Source organism: Amblyomma americanum, chromosome 1 (assembly GCF_052857255.1).
Source record: "Amblyomma americanum isolate KBUSLIRL-KWMA chromosome 1, ASM5285725v1, whole genome shotgun sequence".
NCBI lineage: Eukaryota > Metazoa > Arthropoda > Arachnida > Ixodida > Ixodidae > Amblyomma > Amblyomma americanum.
In genome coordinates this window covers 359,463,169-359,488,886 of record NC_135497.1, presented here as the reverse complement: position 1 = coordinate 359,488,886, position 25,718 = coordinate 359,463,169, and the positions used below count along the sequence as shown (strand labels likewise).

Sequence of the window (25,718 nt, the reverse complement as noted above, 5' to 3'; positions counted from 1 at the left end):
AGGCTGTATATGATGAGGCATACGAGCGACACTGGTTAATGTACTCGGAGTCCAAAGGTTCCGTTTACTGTTTCATGTGCAAACTAATTTTCATTTCAAGCAACCCCAGTGCTTTCACCACGCACGGCTTTTCTGATTGGAAAAGAGCAGAAGAAAAGGTTTGCGCACATGAAAATAGCGTCGCGCACCGGAACTGCGTGGCAGCATGGCTCGCCCGCTCTAACTCGAGCAGCACAATTGACAGGGAGCTGGTTAAACATCTTGTCACTGAGACCGCTTACTGGGCAGAAGTGTTGAAGCGCGTAGCTGTTGTAGTTAAGCTTCTAGCTGAGCGCAACATAGCGTTTAGGGGCAGTGAAGAGATTTTTGGTTCACTGAGAAAGGCAATTATATAGGAATACTTGAGGCCATTGCCAAGTTTGGTTCCTTTCTAGAGGAGCACATCAAACGCTACAGGAACAAAGGAAAAGGTCACCCATCGCATTTGTCAAAAACCATTTGTGATGAATTAATCAAGCATATGGCAAAGGCTGTCAAGGAACGTCTCATTGACAAAGTGAAACTCGCAAAATACTTCTCTTTAATTGTCGATTCGACTCCAGACCTTACTCACGTTGATCAGCTGTCAGTTGTTTTATGGTACTATTTAAATGGGAAAGTGTACGAACGCTTTCTTGGATTTGTTCCAATCGAATCGCATACCGGCTTGTATCTTTTCGATACCGTGATGTCCCTCTTGACGACCAGTGGCATCTCAATTGATGATTGTAGGGGCCAAGCTTATGATAATGCGAGTAATATGTCAGGAAAATACAAAGGATTGCAAGATCAAATCAAATCAAACAGCTGAACGAATTGCCAGTCTACGTCCTGTGTGCTGGTCATTCACCGAACTTGGTCGGCATGTGCAGCGTTGACGGTTGCCTTGAGGCAGTCAAATTTTTCACTGTAATTCAGAGACTGTATGTGTTCTTTGCTGCCTCACCTAAGCGATGGAGGTATCTTTTAGACAGCATGGGTGGAACTGGCCTGCAGCTTGTTTTCAAAAGTCTCTCCGAGACCAGACGGTCAAGACACGCTGGATCATGTAAGACCATTCTGAAAAATTTCAATGCAGTCTTGTGTTGCCTTGAAGCTATATCAAAAAACGAGGAAGAAAACGGTGACACTAGGAACGAAGTGCACTCTCTTTTCAAGAAAATGACAAAACTAGAGACTGCATTCATGGCGATTTTCTGGAGTGAAATCTTGGAGGGCTTTGACAAAACGAGCGTAGCACTTGAGAAACCAGGCCTAGACATTTCAACTGCTGTAGACCTGCTGAGCTCTCTAAAAGGCTTTGTTAATTCCTTGCAACCTCTCTTTGATACCTTCGAAGAGAGAGCACGCACACTAAGTACCAATCAATGTTATCAGGATGAGGGCACACGCATCGTTTTGGGTAAGCACCCGGACAGAAAAAGCGATAGTGCGCTACAAGGTAGAAAAAAGTTAATCGTAGAGACCTACAATGTTGTACTTGACAGTCTAGGCTCCGCTTTGCGAGTGCGAAAGGCTGCCTACACTGAACTCTGTGAAAGGTTCGGATCCTTAAAATTGCTGCCAGAAGTTGGGAGTGAGGCCTCTCTGGCACAGTAGACTGAGAAGTTGGTGAAAACCTACAAAAATGATTTGGAGCCAGCATTTTCCGCTGAAATCGTTCAGTTTGCGAACTTTCTGCACAACTATGTGTGCCAGGACACGCGTCCCCTGGAAATAATGAAGTTGCTGCACGAAAGAAAGCTTATTGATGCGTTTCTGAACCTTTCTGTTGATTTGCGAATGTACTTAAGCATACCCGCGGCAAACTGTGAGACCAAACGATCGTTTTCCAAGTTGTCGCTGATAAAAAATCGCCTTCGTTCGAGCCCCCTTGACGACAAGGTGAACTCGCTTGCTATCACATCCATTGAAAGACCTCCTCCACGATCTACCCTTCGAACAAACTATATCTGATATCACCAAAGCCAAGGGGCGAAAGATGCCATTTTAAAAGAGGAGTGCTTGTGCTAGACATGAACAGTTCCAATAAGTTTGTTGTGTCGCCTCCCAGCATCCACGTTGCCAATGAAACGCTGAGCAGTGTAATTCAAGATATGCAAATCTTTGTTGTTCGTCTCTTGTTTGTTTTTCTTGTGATATTTAGCATGCTATAAAGAACTGTATTTTTGTTTTTGATAGTTTGACGTTTATTTCGTGTCATTCTTGCTGGTCTTACCTTTAACGAAAATATTTTCAAATAATGTTTTGTAATTACAGTTGGTAATTTTCATCTATATTCTAGTGCATTTTTATGGTGTTTGTATTGCCTTAAGTATTGTATATATCTATTGCATATTTATAGAGTAACGTGTATAACGATTACTGCAGTCTGATGCTTCAATTTTAATGAAGAATGTTTTGGATACAACCATGGATCTCCTCACGGGATTAAGCTTAGTGATGCAAACAAAGCCTAGCTCCAGAAGGATCGACATCTGAGCTGTGCTGTCTTTTCTACGTTCTGTTCGTCTTGAGTGCACTAAACTTTTCCTTAAAGCCTAGCTTTTGCTGAAAACAGAATGCAGGTTAATCACAAAGTGAACATATGTGTTGGTGTTTACAACAGCACGCGTTTCAAGCAAGTTTTTTTGTTTTCCTTATAATAATAACAATAATAATAATCCCGTTGATCGCACTGCGTTATTTTTAATTTGGTGGAATTAAAATGAAACAGCATATTTCCAGTAGTGTAGCAGGCGATAGGAGGTGGGGGGGGGGGGGGGGGTCAGTATAGGGAAATTGGGGCGGGGGCCTGCATGCGCATTAGCCCAGGGCCCCCATTTTTCTTAATCCGGCCCTGCTGTAGCCTTGAAGTAATAAAGTGAGGTCAGTCATCGGCTCTACTTCACAAGCTGCATGACAGAGTGCCTCATATATATATGTATGTTGCTGCGCAGTACCTTATTTGCAGAAAATAATGCTAGCATGGACCATGTAGACTAGCGAGACACGCTCGCTTATCGTATGCTGTGCATTTCATATCTGATGGTATGTTACATTAAACATGTATTTTCGAAGTAAAAGAAAATTTGCCGAATAATACCTTTTGGGCATATGTGCAATAGGTTTCACCCAGTGTAGTCAGCAGTGACTGCAACTTACCTAGTTTCCTGCTTGTAAACTAAATTTTAGCACTGGAGTGACTCTAGTTTGATTGCACCAAATTATAGAATTATTTTGCAATGATCTTAGGAGCTGCTGATGAACCATTTGGAGCACACTAATCAGCCACAAAAGTGTTATATGGTCCTTAAAAGAAAAAGGTTGGCCACAGTTGTGGCAAAGCCATGTTAAAAAGAAAATAATTAAAAGTCATTGGAAGCATAAAATGTAGCACTGGAAACTGTGTAGAAGGTAAGGTTAAACTAGTTTTAATGCATAAATAACTTAAAAGGCAGCTTGTGGGTTTTCAAGGTTACCATATTCTAATGAAACTTGTACTGCAGGTTTTTCTCTCATTCCTGATTACTTCCACCAAATCTGGCACCCATGCAACGTTTCATTCTGAGTCGATTTTAAACTTTGCCATTTTCATGGCCTCAGTTCAGATTATGTCTATGGACAACACTGAATTTTTGATGTTGCAAATAACCTTCCCCGCACACTAATACCTGCTCCGTGCTTCACTAACAAAGTTTTGTGGCTTGTATTAGGCTGTTTCAAGCATTTTGTGAGAAGAGTCATCGTTATCAGTGTTAAATTTCTTGTAATGTTTGTGACATCACTTCGTTACTTGAAGAATCATCCCAGGCCACGGACTGAGTTTCGGTTCCAGTTTGCAGCTTTCACTGTTTTAAAATGGTGCCTCTTGGTATTTTGAAAGCTCTTTTGTTGCGATAGTCACATCACACCCCTTGGAGTCCCCTGTCTCCCTTGGAGGGACAGACTCCAAGGGATCCGATGTGACTATTAACTCAAAACAACTAATTTTTAAGGACCCTAACATTTTTGGGTGCAATGGAAAACAAGGTGTCCAAAGTGCCCAATCCTGGAGTGCTTGTGCAAGAAAAGCCTGTGGGATATCTTCAAAGATATATTTTTAATTAGTGCACACTCATTTCCATTCATAAATTCAAATGCTGGAAACAAGTGAAGACAATATGAATTTCTCTCTGGCAGAGGCAGTTAAAAATAAATGTGCCAGGAAAGTAATTTTTCATTAAATGAAGCAACTGCCATCTTTGCCTTCATGCCTTTAGAGCTGTTGAATCACTCATGCCAATATATACATACATGGTTTTGTTACACATGAATGCATATAAAGGCACAAATGCACATCACCACGCTGTGAACTGCCATTGTTCCACTATCACAATTGGCACCACTTTTATGCGACAAGGTGCACTAAGGAGAGAAACATTGTTAATTAAATATCACAAACACTTTATTTAACAAAAAACAATGTGCTAACAGCCAAGTTAAGCAAATGACATGCACTCACGTGAAGAGGGATGCACTGAAAATTAATTCTAGAACGTCAGGCAAAATCCTTTCTCCCTTAATGTTGTAACATGCTTTGCTAAGCTATTGGCCCCTGTAAAGAATGAAAGGGAACTTCAGCATGTTTCCACAAACTTTCCTTCTGGGACTTTGGAAAAATGCCTGTGTGTGTGCAATGTCATTGCATGTTAAAGAAACCCAGGTGGTACAAATGATTCTGGAGCCTTCAAACACGTTTCTCACAGCCCCTGGATATGTAGCTCTGGGACATTAAACCCTATATATTATACCATACCCTACCACAAACTCTTTCCTTCCTACGAATGAAGTAGCAAGATCAGAAGTGGACTTGTTCAACAGTTGGTCAGTTTCACTAATGCACTCAGCGATGCTCAAAATGTGGAGCCACATTTCTGGCACTAACTTTGGCGAAGTGCAACCTATGAAGAGAGATTTTGAGGATCGACTTTTCACTCTTGCCAAACAACCAGCCTTGTGCCATTTCAGTAAATATGTTCCCACAAACCTTTACTCTCTCTTTCCATGCACAAAGAGCATCATTCAGAGTGCTCTTAAGCACCTTCTTGAAAGAAGTGAAAACAAGGATATCTTGAGCAGTGCATTCAATACCCTTTTTTTTTTGTCTTTTCTTATGGTGTTTCATGATTTAATCTCGTCTTAAAATTTAGTCATTAAAGGAATACTGAATAAAAATCTGGAAATAGTGAGAAAGTGTCAGATTGTCACTCGTAACGTAAGATTACTCAAGTATACATTCATGGTTATTTTTTAGTGGATGGCTGTACTTTGGAAGATTTGTGAGCAGCCGCCAGGCCGTACTCAATGCACACCTGCCTATGAGCTGGCCCACATGATGACAAGCCTGCCCTCTTCTAAAGCGCCGTAGGCAAGCTGGCTTGGCAGTGTGCAGTTCAGGAACCCCTGCCTGCTCATTCCTCTGGCAGGTGTGAGATGACGCTACCAGAACCGTCTCTGCGAAATGCTGGTTATTATTATAGGAATTAATTTCTGCTCATATCTGTTTCAAAAGAGCATTGTTTTGGTCACTCTCAGTGCCATAGTTAGCATTTGGGCCAGAAATCTCTACGGCAAAATTTTTTGTTCAGAATTCCTTTAAGCATTGTGTTGGTGTGCCTCTGTCTGCTGGCGGGTGTACTTTACATTGTTGCTTCACTGTTCACAAAATGGTGCGCTTTCAGTTTAGAACTGGGTTGGTTGGATGTGGCAAGGGAGACATTTTCTCCTATTTGATGCCAGTGCTGCTTGCACTTGAGTCCACAATGCCCTTGACACAGAGCTGCATTACTACCGCTTCACAACAGAATACAGAAATACAGAATGCTACAACAGAGCAGTAGGAGGCAGCACTGTCTAGCAAGAGCCTGGAAAAGCAGCGAAAACTGATAGAATGCCAAGGCTGCTGCAGCAGCCACAGGGGCCTTGGATTAAGACTCGCCCATCCGCGACTAAAATTTTTGCCAAATTTAAGGTTTTCTCCACCCCTTAGCTGCAGCACAGTTTAGGGAGCTCAAAGTCCTCAGGCCAGCACACTCCACACATTGTACTGTGTGGCAAAGAAAAATGATTCAAACATCTTCAGTTCAGTCTTTTTCTTGGACTTCATATTTTATTTCATATCTACTCCAGATCACAAACGTCAGAGCTCTTAACAGACAGCACATGTAAAAGCTATACACACGTGCACCAACAAATAAAAAGTGATTAAAATGCCTTTTTTTTTGTCAAGAGAGTAAAAAAAAAAATGGGGGAGGGGGGAAGCTAATGCTACAGCACTTTTTTTATCTATGTCTTAAAAAAAATGGGGGGGGGGGGGGGGGAATCTTATGAAGTGAGCCTCAGATGGGAAAATGAACTTCACTACCCTGTACTATCTGAAGCCCATTATGCCAACCGTAGTAGAGCAAAACGAAGGCTCAAACAAAAGCAGACCTCCAAAACTCTGGACAGATATAACTTAACAAGGTTCAGACTGAACAGAAGACACATGTTGCTAATATAATCTTCAGCGACTCCAGGAGGCAGCACCACACATTCTATTTTGGAAGACAGCACTGCCGCACTTTCACGTGCTTGTAGTGCACATCTGCTGTTCCTGATACAACTCTGACAAATTCACTTAAACTTGCTAATGTCAGCTACTGCATGCTAAGGACATCAAGAGCCTGTCCTGAAGGCTGCATCCAGCCGCTCTCGCAGACGACAGGCAACGTCTTTGAAGGGTGTTTGGCTCTCGGACGCTGTGACGGGAATGGAGCAGGCCCGACGGAACCTTGGTGCTGCCATCAGCATGTTCTGGCCCAGAGCAAAGCCGCTTGAACAAAACCAGTAGAGGGCCACATCCTAGACGAAGAAAGAGAATGAAAGCGTAGCTGCACCCCTATTATTGCAGTGAGTTCAAGGAGCTTGAATCTCAGACACTGCCAGGGCACTCAGTCTTCACCCAGGGTGCAACGCGAACCATCAGTTGCACTAGAAACAGAAGAAAGGGCTCAATTCATACCCAGCTTGCCTTCATTATGAACTAAATGAAATGGTTTCCACAACTGCATACCAGTAAAACTGGTGCAAAAATTACTGGTGAAAACGTGTGCAAACTGTGCCAAATAAGACAGGCAGGTGTCAACCAATGACAGCCACATACATTAGGCTCTTATGCATATACATGCATGAAGCATGAACAAAAATTCAGCACAACAGACAAGAAGACTCCAGCAGTTGGACTAGTGAGTAGACATTTTGTGTCCCACCCTGACGCCGATATTCTAATTGTTACCTGGCCACCAAAACTTACCCACCTACTGAATATTGCAAAGCCAAAAGAGAGACATAGACAATTCAGCAGAGAGACAATTCAGCAGTCTGAGATGACACACCAAAGTGCACAAGAATGATCAAATGTTGATGCATTTTCTTGACTGCCCATTGCTGTGAGTGATGAAGTGATGAAGCTGCAACTGCAAATAACCTCAAATGTGGGGAGCTCCAGAGCAACTGCTGAATGAAAATGGATAATTTCATGCTCCAGTTCAATTAGAAAGAAAAGTTAATTAGCTGTACGACATCAGCCTAAATTTAGGAGGGTACAATAAGTTTTGTCACACCTATTGTGCAGAAGCGCTAAGGTTTAGGTGTTGTGTTGTGTTTTATGGCACATGCACCAAATTCAAGGTAAGGGAAATTATAGATGGTGTAGGCGGCATAAAACATTGTTTTGCATTACCTAATGATAAAGGAAGATATGAATGGTTAATATAAGAGCTTTAAACAAGTTTGGACAGTCTCAGCAGGCATCCTTGGCTGTGCAAGGATTTTGAGCCTCCCAACCAGTAAAACAAAGTCTCAGCCTTCCTCTCATTAATGAGAAGGTGGCTGAGGTGTACCAAAAAATGAAGTGAATCAGTGGGTAAAGATTTACAGTTTGCTGAGAAAACCTGCTTCTCTTAAAAAGCTAAAAACACAAATTGTGTCAACAATTTCATCTTCACTCAAAAGCAACACTGGGTGTAAGGGATGTGTTCATTATAAAACTCAGTAAAATATTTTTTCCTAAGTTTATCAAGTTTTGTGCATGAGTGTAAAATGTGATTAATTGTTAGGTCATCTCCACATTTTTCACAAACCGGTTTGTCTTCTTTTGTCAATAGAAAATTGTGTGTGATGCGCGTATGGCCTATACGGAGACGACATTAAATAACTTCAATGAAACACTCTTGGTGCAAACATGACTTCCATTCACATAGGACTGGCTTTACCAGATGCAGTTTGTTGTTCACTTCATTGTTCCAAGCCGTCTGCCATTTTTTCCTTAACTTCTGTTGTACTGACTTTATGCAACCCTTAAAGGGTATATTTACTTTTTTTTATTTCTTTGCCATGAGCTTGAGTAGCGCACAAATCTGCTCACTCATTGCCTTTTATTCCCACGTGGCTCGGGGCCCAGCACAGCTTTACATTTTGTCCTTGAGCTGTGGCAGTTACTATGTTGTGTATGATGTAACCAAGCAGAGGGGTGCTTGCATTTTTAGAATGGAGAGATGTAAGTACACTTAAGGAGTCCGTAAATAATAGCGTTTTTGAGGTTCTCGCTTAGTACTTTTTCTATGGCCACACACATTGCGTAGCATTCTGCAGCGAAGATGAATAAACACTGCGGTAGTCGTACTATTTCCTCCGAATTCCCTTGCACCACTGCACTTCCTACGCAACTATCTGTTTTCGATCCATCAGTATAAAATTCTGTAAAACTACTGTATTTTTCTTCGAGGGCAAAGAATTCTTGTATTATGTGTTGTTGTGGAGTTTGTTTTTTATGGAACTGGGTAAGAGTGAAGTCACAGATCGCAGGAAAATTGTACCATGGAGGCAGTGTATCTCATCTTTGAGCAATGCCAGGTAATATACCTAGTACGCCAAGTTTTTGGCACATCTCTTCAAAACGCAGGAGGAGTGGCCTTATAGCTAGCAGTTTGTTGTTAAACAGTATTCTAGATGGGCACTTTGTGACTATGGGGTCACATAGGTGTTTGGGCAGGGAACGGATTTTTAAAATGTACAAGCATGTGATCATGGTTCTTCCATCTTAAAGGCGCACTAAAGAAGAATCTGAACTTGTCTTTTTACCACGGAAACTCTATCTGCACGTTTCAGGCACTCTTAGAAACTTTGAATTATTGTCCTGTGCGGCCGACTGCCCCAATTAAATCGGATTAAACATCCCTACTCCTGCCTTTTTTTTTAACTCAGCGCAGTAGGTAGGCGGAGTCAACCAAAGCGTGGAGTACCTTTCAGCCAGTCCAGTGGCAGCTTCCCTTTCGATTTTATTTTGTTTTTTTAGGCTTCTGTGAATAAACAGCTTCAGACACAGACAATATCACCGCAAAGTAGGCCCACGGAAATAAAAATACTACACGTGGACTATTCGATTTATGTATCACTCCGCTGATGGCAGAGCGGCAAGCCGCCACGGGACTGGCTGACGCGTTGGTTGACTCCTCCTACCTACCGCGTTGAGTTAAAAAAAAGAAGGCGGGAGCCGGGACGCTTAATCCAATTTAATTAGGGCAATCAGCCGCACAGGACAATAATTCAAAGTTTCTAAAAATGCCCGGAACATGTAGATCGAGTTCCCACGGTAAAAAGACGAGATCAGATTCCATTTTAGTGCACCTTTAAGTGATGGTTCGTTGGTTTCCACATAAAGACTGTTTATGGGCGACGTCCTGTATGCACCGATGGAAAGACGCACACCTAAATTATGTACTGGATCCAGCCATTTAAGGTACGATTGCCTCTCTGATCCATAAACTATGCATCCATAATCTAATGTAGAGCGTACTACTGAGCGATGAATTTGTAAAAGACAAGTCCTATCAGAACCCCAATGTTTTCGTGAGAGTACTTTAGTATATTCAGAGATAGAGAAGCTTTCTTTTTGAGGGTGTTTATGTGTGGTAGGAATGTGAGCTTTTTGACATAAATTATTCCTAGAACTTTGTGCTCATCTTTAACTGGTAGTGTGACTTCATTTAGATACAGGGAAGGATCAGTGTGCAGTCCTCTTCTAAGCGAGAACAGAACAGCTACTGACTTTTGCATAGAAAACTTGAAATTATTTTTATCTGCCCATGTTGTTAGTTTATTTACTGTCCACTGCATTTACCTCTCACACGATTTAACGCTAGAGGATGTGAAAGCAATCTGGAGATCGTCAACATAGACTATTGAATACATGATTGGAATTATTTTTGCTGGGGAATTCATTTTTACTATAAAAAGTGTCATGCTTAAAATGCACCTCTGAGGCACGCCGTTCTCTTGAATGTAATAGAAACATTAATCTAATTTTAAGGACGCTTTCAAAGGATTTGGCAAGTACGCTTGTTAGGGCCATAGGCCTGTAATTGCCAGGGGAGGTAGGTACTTTTCCCGACTTCAACAATGGTACAATAATGGCTTCTTTCCAAGCCTCCGGTATCTCTCCTGATACCCATATTTTGTTAAAAAATTTCAGAAGTGAGTCTACAGTGGGTTCAGATAGATGGGCGAGCATTTTGTAATGAATTTCATCTGGTCCTGGTGCAGTCTGTTTACCGGAAGAAAGTGTGCTGTTAAGCTCTTCTCGTGTAATTTGGCTATTATATGCTTCGAGAGCACTGCCTGTTGTCAGCAGTGTGTTTTTCAGCTGTGTTTTTGTGTTTTCAAAATGACTCTGTATAGTGAGAGGAACTAGATACATACGAAAAATGTTCACCTAATATATCTGCCTGGTCTTTTATATTTGTCTCTACACCAGGGGCTGTCACAAGAGGGACCGTGAACGGGGAGTAGCAACCATCTAATAGTTTGTGTACTGCCTCCCACATTTTTTTCGATGTGATTTGGCTGTTTATGGAAGAAACGAAGCTCTGCCATGATGCTTTTTTGGCATTGCGATGCATGTACCGAGCTTTGGCTCTTGCTTTTCTTAAACTTTATAAGTTTCTCCTGTGTGGGGTATCTGCAAAATATACCCCAAGCTTTATTTTGTTGTTTTTTGCTCCTTAGCAATCTCGTGTCCACCACACTTTATGGTTGCGTCATACTATTCCTGAAGATTAAGGGATAGCCAAGTGTGCGGCAGCAAGATTCAGGGTCTCTACCAAGTTGACGTTTCCAAATTCCCGGAGTTTTCCAGGTTTTCCCTGAGTGCATCTGTATAATTCCCTGAGTGACACAGTACTTGTTTTATGCGAAAACAAGCTGACACAAAGCCACCTGATGGTATCACTCTCCAGTAAGCATGTTAAAAAACAAAAACAACGATTTAATCCTATTTTAATAGTAAGGAGTAGTGTTTATTTAATTTTAAAAAAAGGTGAGAGATTAGCAAAATGCAGAACAAATCGAATATCTTCGAAAAAATGCTAAAACAAACTGCGAATCAAATTGAACATTTTGAAATATGAACTAAAAGGAAGATGCATGCGGAAACAAATATTTTCAAATATAAGGTATTTCTATCTACTGATAGTAACCGCAATGGTGTGGGACCTGAACTTTAGCGTCACAAGTGCGATTCTCTCTCGGCAAGTCTATTCAGACAAACTGCAGATTATAGAAACCTTAGTCTGTATAAGTGAAAGAGCGACAAACCTCAAAGTAACACTGGAAAGTCAGCCTCAAGTTCGTGCACAACGCTTCAGTGTTGTTTCACTGCTTTGGAGAGTTTATTTTCGTTTGGATAAGGCTCCGTTTTTCAGCTCAAGCTCTTTCACAGAAGCGGTGGCATGCTTCCTTTCTCGTTCCTTCCTCAGTGCATCGGCCCTTTCTGCTCTCGTCCTCTCCAGCTCCTCTTTCCACCGTGCGTTCGCCCCATGGACCATTTGGAGCATCCTCTTGGTCAGCTGAACGTTGGCAACTCCTCCTGCCGACATTAAGGCGTCATACACGATTCGCTGGGCGACCAAAGATTGCTCCTTCTGATTTTCAACAAGGCATTCCTTGTCAATAAAAAATCCCCGCTCGAGACGCAATTCCGTGCGTAAGAGACAGAATCACCTTCACAAATGTGAACAGTTCTTTGTTCGAACCACAGATGCCTGCCCGAAGGGCATCCAGCCGATGCATGCTCCTATTGAAATTTTTCATTGCCGCTTGCGTCGAGGCTAAGGAGCATACATGCTTGTAGGACCGCATCGCCCGGTCAGCTTCTGTACCTGTCATCCATTGGTGCCGTTCCCCAAGAGCGGGAATCAGTGCGCATGCGGGATCCAGAGATGACGATCCCCTTGCCAGCTTGAACCTCAACGGCGACCTCTCCGCAATCTTTTTGGCGCAGTTCTTCACGAAAGTGGCGCAGTCCCTTCTGAACCCCAGGATAGCCAAATCTGAAAGTTTCGGGGCCTTTCAGAGTGCATTCTTAGTAGCAAACCGAAGGTCAACCTTGGGCGTCGCAACTACGTTCTCAGTAAGGTCCATGTCCAACCTTGATCAACTTCAACGGACTGTCTGCCACCATTATTACTTCTTTCTTTGCTATTCTACTCATTAGTGATCGTAGAAGGTTATCCAATGCTGCGCCAAGAAATGGAAGCATAGCCGAATCGGTCTGGGACTGAGCCAGGAACGGCTGCAGTTCCTCCGCGATGCCAAGCATAAAGGTTAGCTTTACAGACAGCAGAGGATTGCGAATGGCTGTTTCGACCACGCAGTAACTGAAGCGGGTCGGTCGGTTGTTCTCGTTTCGACACGACTCGACGCACACTTTTAGGTACGGCAGAACCTCAATAGCTCTTGAAATCACACGAACATTTTCAAGCCACTGCACAGTGCAAAACTTCATAGGGTAAATGTTACTGCCGGTTATGCGTGCGTATTCAGCGCGGCAGGCAGTACACATTTGAATAAGTTGTACAAAGCACAAAGAAATTCCACGAATTGCCAACCTGTTGCCGCGTGTCCAGTTTTGAAAGCACTATTCACAACATGAAGGCCACAGCTACCAACTTCGAGAATACGACGACCGTCGCTGGATTCACAAAGTTCTTGTTTGATCGCACGGAGAAATTTTATATTTACATTTGGCCCATCTATTGAGAACTGAAGAATTTTTGATCGGAAGAGTCCATCTATGGAAGTTTTAAAAACGGACACCAATTCTTCCGCCCGTGTGCGCCCCAGAAAGCATGACGTCAAGTAGCGCATTTTCACGCTCTGCTCTGCTTCTGACCAAAAGCGAACCAACACGTCCATTTTCTCTTTTTGTGCAACTTTGTTTAATGATTCATCAAACGCCACGACGAGGTGGGAGGCTTGGCTTACTTCTGACATGAGGTTCTCCTTGAAGAAAGGTGCGAGGCCATAGACAATAGTATATCCTGCCTTGTCTTTGCAAAGCTGCATTTCCTTGGCTGTAGCTGATGATGGGAACATCAAAGGGATCAGAGAAGCCGATGACGCGGCAGCACAAAGTGATGTGTGCGTCATAACAGCGTTGAGGCACCACATCACTTCAGCATTTATAACCTCAAAGTCATGCTGAAAGATATCCTTTGCTGTATGATTGGGTTGGACGTCCGTCGCGGTAGTTTGCACTTGAAGGATGCGCAGAAACTGACGGCACTGGCCCGGCATTGGTCACAACGGTGGTCGGCGGTGTCAAAAATGAGGCTACAGAGGGTGTCCCGGCATTGGTCACAACGGTAGTCAGGGGTGTCAAAAATGAGGCTACAGAGGGTGTCCCGGCTCCTGTAATGGCCAGTTGGTGCTTCTTACTTTCAGCGTGACTTGTCACCGCTCTTCTTCTCACGTTGCTGAGCGAAAACTGCTTTCTGCATAGAGCACAGTACGCTGCATTTGGGTTACTTTCAGCGGGCCTCATCCAGGCTGCAAACTCGCAATGTCTCACATTCGTCCAGTCCTGAACGAAAGTGCACTTGAAGGCCATCATGCTTGACACATCGCACAAAGCTTGCCTGCGGCACCACAGCAGGCATTAAAACTAAGTCTGTTCAAACCGGCGTAGCTAAGTAAGGTCAGAATTCATTGCTTTGCTAGCGTCAGCAGGTCGCGAAAAGGTGCGAAACTATTTCCCTCTCTCCCAAAGCTGCGCCGCCTGCATCGTGTGCGTGCACCCCCTGCGGCAGAAATGGACGCTTCCATTAAGGAGATGCACAGGGAGGAAGAGTTCATTTGAGACCATCGCAAGTTCTCACAACGTTTTCTGCCGCCTTGTTGGAGCTGTCCACTCGGAAACACAAGAAAACAAGGGGAGGCCGCCGGCCGTTGAACAGCGCATGTGCGAACCGTAGGAAGTGCGCACTCTGCCGTCTGCTACAGCGCGGGAAAGTGTCCGCTTTCAACGCAGTACGCTTCGAAATTAGAAGCGTCGCTGGCGCCGCAAAGCTTTTTGCCGCCTTGCTGGGATGCTCCACTTGACAGCACAATGTTGGAGGCCAGCGGTCGCTGAGGAGAGGACGCGTAACACCGCACTGGACAATCCGTGCAATGCCAGTCCGCATTGTTTACACAAGGAAGCATTATCGCGACTTAAGTTCCTTTTATGTAGAAGTGCAGCTAATTTTCCCTGATATAAGCACAAATCACCCGAGTTTTTTCAGATTATTTAAATTCCCTGAGAATTCCCGGTTTTCACGGTTTTCCCGGTTGGTAGACACCCTGAAGAATATAATTTGTGAACTTTTCATTTATTTCATTGACATTAAGATTTTCTAGCGCAATATTTTCTAACGTGGCGTCTATTTTAAAAAGTTGCCAGTCTGCTAAATTGAGCTTCCAATGCCATGGTTTTGTCGGGGTGACTGATGGTGGGGATGACAGGCAGATTTTAACAGGGAGCTGATCGCTTCCAAAGTGGTTGTCTAAAACATCCCATTAAAAATCGCTAAAAACTGATGGAGAGCTAAAAGACAAATCTAAAACGCTCATTTTTCCTGAACTAGGAGAGCAATAAGTAAGTTTACCGGTGTTCAATAAACAAACATTGTTGGACAGTATAAAATCGTCTATGACCTGACCTCTGCTATCAGTTTTCTCACTGCCTCAAGAAAAAAGTGTGCATTAAAACCTCCAACTACCAAGTATGGCTCCGGTAGCTGTTCTAAAAGGTTCTCTGAATCATGCTGTGTTACTTTATTGTGTGGTTGAAGATATATGGAACAAAGTGTAACGGTTTTGTAAGCAGCCACAGTGGCTGTTACAGCTTCGAGTTTAGTTTTAAGTTTGAGCTCGCGAGCTGCTACTCCAGGTTGCACAATGATGGCTACGCCTCCCGAGAGTCTGCTCGCCTCTCTCGGTCACAGCGGAATACAGTATATTTCTTTAGCACCTTTGTGTGCTGAGGACCCAAATTGGTTTCTTGTACAAATAAAGCAACAGGAGAAATTGTGTTTAAAATGTCTTTTATGTCGTTATAGTTACTTACGAGTCCTCTGCAGTTCCAGTGTATTGTGAAAGCCATCTTAATGTTGTGTGTCTTTGAAGATAAAACTAGATTAACTTGTATTTGGCCCCGTGACTCGGGGCTCCAAGTTTTTTGACCGATCTAAGGAGCTCTGCCGTCCATCCGACGAGGACGGCACCGGGCTGCCTTGGGTCGTGTCCATCGCCTCTGCAGAGGCGCTGGACGACCGTGCAGAACGCATGCTGACTTATGAGTTAGACCTCGACCTGTGGGAAGAGGTATTGAGGCCCGCTGACCCGGAGGTCTGCATGGCCTCTTTTGGCGTTGGTGCAGTAGTGTTAGCTACTCCACCCGGGGGCGTGGGTGACCCGCCACAGGCTCACTGCATGTGGCCTGGGCAGGTACTGAAGCCTGGTGTGGTGTGCCGCGCCCACGCACCACATCGGCGAAGTTTGTTTTCGCAGTGAAGGAGAATCTGTTTGTTTCAGTGTATCGCCTTCTTGCTGCCTTGAAAGAAATTTTTTCAGTAGTTTTCAGAATAATTATTTCTTTTTCTTTCTTCCAGGACGGACAAGCCCTGGAGTATGCAGCATGGTCTCCTTCACAATTTGCACACCGTGGGGCAGCAACACATTCACCTGATTGGTGGTCCTTTGAAGGGCATTTCGCGCAAGTTTTGAAGCCTCGACAACTCTATGAGCCGCGGCGGAACCTCTGGAAATTGAAACATCTGCATGGGTTGGGTATATATGGCCTTACATTTATTTTCAGGTAGCCGATTTCAATGCTTTCAGGTAGTGTGTTGGTGTTGAAAGTGAGGATCAGGTGTTTCGTGTCTATTTCCTTGTTATTCTTCCGGATCTTTATCCGCTGAACATTTACGACATCTTGGTCGGTGAGGCCTTCAAGCATTTCTTTTTCAGAGAGATGAACAAAATCAATTTCAGATATGACGCCTTGGACTATGTTTAAAGATTGGTGTGGCATGATGGAGACAGGAATCTCCCCTATCGATACAATGTTTGCAAGTTTTGAGTGCTGTACGGTGTCACATAGTTCGAGCAGTAAATCGCCGCTGGCCATTTTTGATACCTTGTACCCAAAGCCCAAGGTATCTGTCAGGCACTTTGCTACCAGGAATGGGGAAATAAGTGATGCTTGTTGTTCTTCAGCTTTGCTATGAATAACATGAAATTTTGGGAATGACACTTTTATTTTTTGAAAAAAGTCTTCATCGTTTCGCCCTCTTTTTAGAGAGCGATCAGATTTGGAAAGGAGGGGAGCCATAAAAAAAATTTTGTTTTTCGGTCAGTGCCAGCCACCCACCACGGAGCCCAACAAGGGGATAAGACAGGAGCAAGCAAGTCCTGCCCACGACAGCTGTACAGAGTCGATCACACTTGTCTAGAGCGCTCGAACGGTGTGCTGTGGAGGAAATTAAGTTAAATCTTATTGCAGCTGCTTTCCTGGGGGTAAGGTGCTGGTGCCTGTGCAGTTCACATGTCTATTGGGCTGCTCCAGCGCAATTATTATCAGTGAAAGTCAACACCTACTTTAGAATTTCGCTTCATTTCCGCCGGATGGCACCCCCGAGCACTCTAGACAAGTGTGATCGACTCTGTACACCTCAACTATAACCAAATATGACGAAACCCAGAGTAGTCTGCCACACAAGGTTAACCCTTGCCGCCAGGAAAAAAGGAAATACCCAGAAGTGAACAGAAGATAGGAGAGTTGTGAGAAAGAAGATAGGAAAGTGAAAGATGAAGGGGAGGACAAGAAAAGACGACTGCCGATTCCCTCCGGTCGGGTCAGGCCGGAGGTGAAGTCTACAGGAAGCTGGGGCCAAAGTGGTGAGTTACCTCCGCCGAGGGGCCTTAAAGATCCAAACGCTCGGCATCGACTCAACCACCAGGACCCCCTTTTCCACGGACACGGCGATGCTACGCATGGCTAAGCGCCGGTGCTGGGGTTTGTGGTGATGCACTGTTCACCATCATCCCCTGCGGGGATGTCCCTGCGGATGCTCGGGAACCCGTGGTGTCACCACCCACCAACATCTGCATGAAGCACATGCCCCCTTGCGGGGCTCTAAAGGTTTAGGCTAATTGGCTTGGTATTGTAGGGATGAAAAAGCCTCCAACAGGCAATGACATAGAAAGATAGACAAGTTAAGCACACTGTGTACCTGCCTTTTGAGCACTTTTTATACACCCGTTAAAAGGTGAACAGGTTCGCAAGGCTGGAGATGAAAAGATGTTCTTTCTTACCACAACCACTGTCCACTTACTACTGTCCAGAGAATAATGTAAAGTATGCAAGAACAGACTGCACAACTTTCCAGCCACATTTATGTGTGTCATTTCCAGTGTTGGCGGTAACGCGTTACAAGTAATGGCGTTACCGGTAGCGCGTTACTTTTTTCGGTAACTTAGTAACGTACTCGTTACCATTTTGGAACTGTAACGGGTAACATACTTCCGTTAACATTTTCGGTAATGTGAGGTGTCATGTTACTAGTTACTTTTTGTTCAAGTTGTCCTCCACTCCGCCTCCTTTTTCTTTAGAAAAAAAAAAAGCACAGGGCACCTAAAGTGATGTTGCAAATAAACAGGTGCTCTCGATGACCTTTGTTGCGGCTCGCATGCATGCCAGAAAAAACCTGCCCTTGACGATGCACCCAACTAAAAAAAGAAAAGACAGCATATCCATAAAGCACGAAGCACGTGCACGAACACGCATTCACACACTTGCCTTTACCTACCTCCCCTTCCCCAACCACTCACACACACAACTCTCTACAGAGTGGAAGCATGCCGAGCATTCTGGAACATCACATTTTTCAGAATTACTGTAAATTTGTTGAGAGTTCAGCGATGTTTTCTTTGTGAACTTAGAATTGATGATGAAGTGTCATTTTGTGTTTAATGTCACATTCAGAAAATGGGTTCACCATGTGCCACAGAGTTAGAATCCATCACATGTAACTCTACAGGCAACTTTGGGCCACTATAATATTGCTAAGCTCCTGCACATTTATGCAAAGTATTCTCGTCAAATCAGGATTTTGCATAAAATGGTTGTTTGGGCTAGCAGTTTTATGTGAAATATGAGCTTTATAAAATTGTTATCGTGAGTTCTTAAGGTGAAGATGCACTAATTAAAATTTATGGCCATGGAGTAATGGCAAAGTAACGTGCGGTACTTTTATCGGTAACGGTAATACGTTACTTATTTTTTTGTAGGTAATGTAAGGCGGTAACGCATTCCTTTTCTCTTAGTGTAACGAATAACATATTTACAGTTACTTTTTTTCGGTAACACCTACAACATTGGTCATTTCAGACATTCCTAGATGATTTTGCAGAGCTAGAAAAAGAAAGTAAAGTTTCATGCTGTTGATTTTGGTCAACATTTGGTGAATGCTCTAGCATGAAAGCTATCAAGCTCGGTACAAAAAAAAAAGTGTACACTGTCATAGTTTTCTGAGCAGGCCATGCTTAAGCTAGTTAAATATGCTATATCTCTGATAATAACTGGCAATCATGTGCTGGGTACTTGCACAATGAACAAAGGAATGGTGCATCCCCTTGATATCTATGGTCCCATATTATACAGCTACCAATAAGCTCACAAACCAACTACTAGTTGTACAAGAACATTAAACAATATGTACCCAGGATACTAGGGAAATTTGTGTGTTGTCCTGAGGTAGCAGAGCCATGCCCCATTGATCATATTCATTAAAATACCGTATTTAATAAACAGTACGTATTTGACAAGCTGGCACACTTGTAAGCAGACAAACAATTGAAGGAAGCTAAGGAAACTGCAGAAAAGCAAACTACAATGCACAAGGAGGTGATAAAGTTTCCAGTGAGGATTACAATACTCACTGTTTCACCATTGTGCTGGGTGAGTTGATGCTAGTATGGAAAGGTTACAGCTCACCGCTGGGGTGGCTCAGTAGTTGTGGTACTCGGCTCCTGACCCAAAAGATGCGGGTTCAATCCCGGCTGCGGTGGTCGCATTTTGATGGAGGCAAAATGCTATAGGCCCGTGAACTGTTCGATGTCAGTGCATGTTAAAGAACCCCCAGGTAGTCGATATTATCTGGAGCCCTCCACTACAGCGTCCCTCATATCCTGAGCCACTTTAGGACGTTGACCGCCCCCCCCCCCCCCCCCCCCGAAAAAGTTAGTGGCCCTGGCATTAAACTTATCATCATCATCATCATCATCATCAGCCTGACTACGCCCTGCAGGGCAAAGGCCTCTCCCATGTCTCTCCAATTAACCCTGTCCTTTGCCAACTGCAGCCACCGTATCCTTGCAAACTTCTCAATCTCATCTGCCCCCCTAGCTTTCTGCCGCCCCCTGCTATGCTTGCCTTCTCTTGGAATTAAACTTGTGGGCCCATTTAAACAGGTAGAAACCGCCACTGTAAATATTGAAAATACTGGTTACAGAAGGTCCAACAGTGATTGCATGTGTTCACCACTGGAGGCATGAGGAAGGAAAAGCCTGAGAAAGTGTTGTGGTCCAAGAAAAACAATGAAATGAGTTGCAGGAGACAGGAGGAAACAACAGAGGCAAGTAAAATTAGTTGGAATCTGCACATGTAAGAGCTTTGGAACATCATCTGTTGATCAATCAGTCTATGTGTCTGCTTGCTGACTGTGTCCAAATAGTGAATACATTTCCAGCCAAAAGAAAAGGGAGCTTTGGCATGCTACTATTCTCGGTAAATATTACCCAGTAAAAACCACTCTTTCTTTTCTCACTACACATGAAACTATTTGGTAAATTCTGAAAAAAAAAAAAAAAATTGTTGCCTTGCAAAGCAGTATAAAACATTTAGACAAAGTGTCAAAAGTAAATTGTGCCTGATTCCTGTATGCTAGAATAGAGGAAACCTTAGTGTGATGAAGATGTGCCATAAGAAAGAAAGATCATGAGAAGATAAAGAAATGATGGACAATTTAGCGTGGTAACACCAAATGCGAATTCTGTGCACTAGCACATCGGTTTTAACTTTGGTTTCGGTTTGAGGCTCGGTGTTCAAGGTCACAGGCTTCCAACAAAAATCAGCGAAATCAGTGAGTGGCGGCCTTAGTGCTAGTGCTCTAAAAGTGGAGGGGACTTGACTTCGATAGCAGTATATACAATCACCATCACTCTGGGCCCCATTCCCCCCCCCCCCCCCCCCCCCATCAATTTCCACTCTAGTAATCCTGCCAATAGTGGCTGGCCTGCTAGATTCCATGACGTTGAAGGCCAAACTACGTGGATACACCATGTACTCACATTCTCAAGCAGCTATCAGAGCCATCCAAACAGACAACCTTTCATCTCACCTTTGCGAACAGATGATGGATGGACTGAGTGAACTCTCCCCAACCCCAGTTTAAATTACATGGGCTCCTGGCCATGCCAGGATTGCAGGTAACAAGCTGACAGATCAGTTCGCCCACAAAACTTTACCCTGGGCCCCTGTGATTTCCTGGCCATATCCTTGTCCAGATTGGTGGCCTTTCAGTATCAGGAGCAAATCAACATACACTACGACAACCTTCCAGAAAATATACAGACCATTCCATCAGCCCGCCTCACACTCAATATCTACATCTAATCCATTCGTGTGCCATGCAAAATTCAGGTTAACGTCCATTATACACTGGCCATGGGATATCTATACAGTCATCGAGCCGCACCTTCATGTTCCAACTGCCCAGAACACTATGTTAACCTCTCCCATTGTCTCTCTGAATGTCCGTCAGCCATACAATCACCACATAATTCGTCCTCATGGCGCGCTCCTAGTTCATGGAGCGCTTAACTCATCTCGGATCAGCTGCAAGACCAGCTGGCCATCGTGCAGCAAACCCACCACCAACTTAGCGACTGACATAAAAGCTACAAATGAAGTGTTCTCTCTCTCTCTCTCCCTCCAAAAGAAAACATACAAAATATAGAATGCATTCATGGTGCTGCTAAATTGTGATGCAGTAGCATAGCACATTTGCACTGTCTGGTAAGCACTGAGTGCCAAGGGTTGCAACTGCAGGAAACAAAGCCTTACCAAATGTAATATAGCTTCACTAAAGTATTTCCAACTGCTTCTCTGTACTCCATGCTATTGGTGCACTTGAACACTTTTGTTTCTGCTAGCTACATCAAGCACTGTGCTTAGTTACCACTGTAACATTGTCTTCACTTTCCAGTTAGAGCGAAATCATAGACTTGGTGGTCACTTTTCAGAGTAACTTAATTTCTCTATTTTACCTAGCAAATGGACAGCACTTCACTTGTGGCTACACCTAGAGCCTACATTGTGTTCCCTGCAGCCAGTCAGCAAAAGGGGTAATCCAGGTATGTGAGCTTTGGTCTTCATTCTTTGGGGGCCGGTGGTTAGAGCGAAAAAAATTGCTGGCTAAACTATGCTACGGCTTAGTTGAAACATTCGGTGAGAGCCATTGTTTCCCTCCATTTTCTCCCCTTCACTTCTTTCTCTCTTTTTCTCTCTCTTGGCTTGGCATGCCTTAGCTCGAGGATTTCTATGACAATTGCAACTACAGCAGGCTTCAGTTGCACGACAACTCGGGGTGGGCTCGTGTTAATGGCTCTTGCCACAAAAGCACCCACAATGCTTTGTAACAACATCGCTAAATTTTTCTGGGGCACTGTTCATGCTTACCTACACAAAAATCTTCAGCTTTGCTGCAATTGCCCTTTCTCATATGCTGCCCATAGAGGAATCTCCTAAACTTGGCTGTGTTCCCAAGCTCATCCCAGAGCGGCAACATTATAGCAGTTTAAAACACTGCATTTTATGGCTCTTCAGCCATGCTTGCTCCATGACCTGACAAGCCGGAGTCACCGCAATGCCAGAGGTGACTGCATGTTGTGTCAAGCTAGACAATGCACTAACGACACTCTTAATCGGCAACAAGACTCAATACCACAGTTGACGGTAGTTCCCCACTCATGCTAGGATTTTTTCAATGCTTTCTCCAGTCAAATGCAGCATGTTTTGCCTTTTCTCTTACTGCCGTGCTTTGGTTCATGGTTTGGTTTATGGTTTATGGGGGTTTAACGTCCCAAAACGACTCAGGCTATGAGGGACGCTGTAGTGAAGGGCTTCGGAAATTTCAACCACCTGGGGTTCTTTAACGTGCACTGACATCACACAGTACACGCTTTGGGTCACAGATTAAAAAACAAAAATGCAAGGTAATGATGTGCTACATGCCAGCCTGCAAGACACTCCGGCTATCATGAGTTCAATGAGCACAAGTTCCTTCTTTTTAATGCCCTGAAAGATGACTCTCTGAGAAGACGACAGAAAGGAAACATGCACAGCTAATCCTGTAATGCCCAGCATATTGCAAGCGCAAAAATGTGATTAATTTACATTTCTGCTTGCAAAACTAAATGAATTATAATGTAAATAAAGAAACAAACTTGAAGAAACAAACTTTCCTAACATATATAGTCAGTTGCCAAAGATGCAGGAGGACTGCTGAAAGATAAATTTAAGCAAAAGTTAACCCGACTGGCAAAACAGCCAAAAATTTCCATGGTTATATGCTGCACTGGCAAGTGATGGAGGAATTCTGATCTTGGTTTATATACTTTATGTGCCTACGTATTTGTTCCCAGTTTCATTGCCCTTACACGTTCAGAAATTAGCTCAATTTAGTTATGCTGTAATGATATTTTTCTAAACAAACCTTTAAGTTTTTCACATTTACTGTAATGATGAGACCATCAGTGACGAAATTCTCGAAATTCATAAGTTTTATTCAAAGTCTTAAATGCTGACATTTTAAAGGCGTTACAGGTTAGGAGAAGTTCCTTTCTCAAACCTTAGCAGTCTGCAAAAGACATTTTGAGCATGATATTATTTTTCATGATTATGCACCTGCGATTTCCAGGCAAGAGATGGTGATTCTTAATTTTGGCTCCCAATGCAAATCCTCCTTGTCTTGCCAACTTGTTAGCCCACATTATTGCATTATTATCACTACCAATAACTGTTCAGTCTAAATCTACAGATGAGATCCAGAGAAACAAGCTGGGCTTGTATGCAAATTGCTTTAGTTTCTAGAAAATTGCTACATTCATTACAACATTACCTAGAGGCTTGCATAGCTTCAGTGAGCAAGCTTGCTTGTCTAGCAATACAATTGTTGGAGCTAGACTTTCTGGGCAGAAGAAAAGTACAATGTTCGGCTGATAAAAATGGACCATGCACTTAAGATAGTCTTTTCGGCATCACATTTGTAAAGGTTCCACACAAGTGCTGCTTGGTTGCATGTTTAACATTTCTAGCCACTGCCACTCAGGGAGTGGCAGAAGCACAATTCCTGTTTTCCATCATTTACTGAATGTGTGCTCTTAATCGTGCTACTAATCCTCCAGTAGGGAAACAAAACAGAGAAACGAATTTACACCACGCTCTTGATGCAGTAAGGAAGACAAGGAAATGCAGCATGCATGCATGGCTGCTGCTTCATCAGTAGGACGACCCCACAGGGGTTGTAGCAGTAGTACTCCCTTCGTTTCATTTTGTTCAAAGTGCCTTGGCTGAAACAGTCACTTCTCCTGTGTCCCGCCCTCTTCATCTATTTAATTTAATCTAGTGGTGGGCCAAGAGGCAGTAACCATGGACAAGGGCATGATCTACAACAATGTGACATACAGGAAAGAAAACAGTGAACAGCAGACTCACAGCAGGCATAATCCAAGCCACAGGAACACTGATGAGCGCAAGACCCCTCATAAAGCTTGTGATCCATCTCCGCAGCCACGCCATGTGTTTCTGCCTTTGGAGTACGTGGAACTGCACAAGCAAGCACAACACACAAACTACCACCATTACAAGCCATCTCTTCAGTTTCCAGCTAGCAGATCTCAGATGGATGTAGTATCTTTCAGAAACAAAATTTCACACTGCCTGGCAAACAGTTTTATTTATGCAGCTAGAAAACGCTGGCATAACTGCAAGAATTGTCATGAACCTGTTGCCTCATCTTAAGAATGTCTGAGTAGCTAAGTCCAACTTGCATGCAATGACAAAACAGTGAAAGGCTGTTCCTAATCTGGCATGCACCAGGTTAGTAGGCAGTTAGGAGAGCTGCCCATTGTGGCAAATCAAGTCCACTACTGTCCTTGTAAACGTTGTGGTTCACAGCAGCATGTCTATTTTGAATATGATGCGAACGCACTTTATCTTGAATTTACTTCCAGCTGCAAAATGTGCACCAACAGTAGGTAACAAAAAAGAATTCTTGTTTTCCAATAACTGCTCCATTTTTGCAACAGTGATAAAAAGGAATTGAGCATGCCTTTACAGCTTTATGGTGCATATTGAAACACTTAAAAAAGGAAATAAATGCAATTAAAATAAACTGAGAATAACTATACTATTGCAACTGTAATCCTTTCATTTCTGAAACCTGCTATATATATTAAGAGAATTCCTCTAAAACACAGTGGATATTATAGCATTCCAGTTTGTACAAAAACATTTTTCTTACTACATTTCCCTCTGCAATATGTGTAAATTTAAAAAAAAAATTATTTTCTTTGAATGAAGAAAAAAATTTTAATGAAGCATGAAAGGAGATTCAAAAGGCGAACCATGCATAGAAGGCAGCACAATGAAATCTCCCAGGCATTTCTAATTATTCGGTACAGACTTTTCTTTTAAAAGCAATGAAACACACTTCAGTCCATTCTGTGCACATGGACTGTGTGAAAAGGCGGACATTATTAAATTAATAAAGTTAAATTTAAGACATTATTTATCTAATAAAGTTTTTAATTTTTTGTTCGAGGACGCAAGACCATATTGCAAAATTGAAGGCTGTCAATATCAAGGGCGAGAGCTCAGATTTTAAAATGTTAGAATTAGCCTTGTGGTTTCAAATGTCGAAGGCAAAAAATTCACTTTTGAAAGCTTATTAAGTTGGCTTTCCCACACTGCATATTGTCACAAATAGGTTGCGGAACCAAAAGGGCTAGGCACAGGCCGCAAGCAGTGAAGCAGTGTCCCAGCTGCAAGAGCACGCACGTCTCTCACTTCTTTGTCCTCAAGGCGCCGCCCAGGGACACCTGGCGGCATTATTCTCCCTCCCCCCAAAAAAAGGAAGCAAGAACATAGGCGCACTTGGAGCGAACAGGAGTAAGTAAAAGAAGCAAACAAACGATCACGGGCCGCCGAACGGCTTCAGGCAAAAATAAAACAAAAG

General features: G+C 43.3%; 1 protein-coding gene across 1 annotated transcript in view; it reads right to left on the bottom strand.

Moving 5' to 3' along the window:
* Window positions 1-6,144: 6,144 nt before the first annotated feature.
* Window positions 6,145-25,718, bottom strand: part of LOC144115609 (cytochrome c oxidase assembly protein COX18, mitochondrial) — a 29,472-nt gene continuing 9,898 nt past the window's right edge. The window contains exons 4-5 of the mRNA XM_077650030.1: window positions 24,197-24,307; window positions 6,145-6,903 (exon numbers count right to left, since the gene is read on the bottom strand). Coding sequence (XP_077506156.1) covers window positions 6,718-6,903; window positions 24,197-24,307 — 297 coding nt within the window. The 3' untranslated portion in view covers window positions 6,145-6,717. The remainder of the gene's footprint in view (window positions 6,904-24,196; window positions 24,308-25,718) is intronic.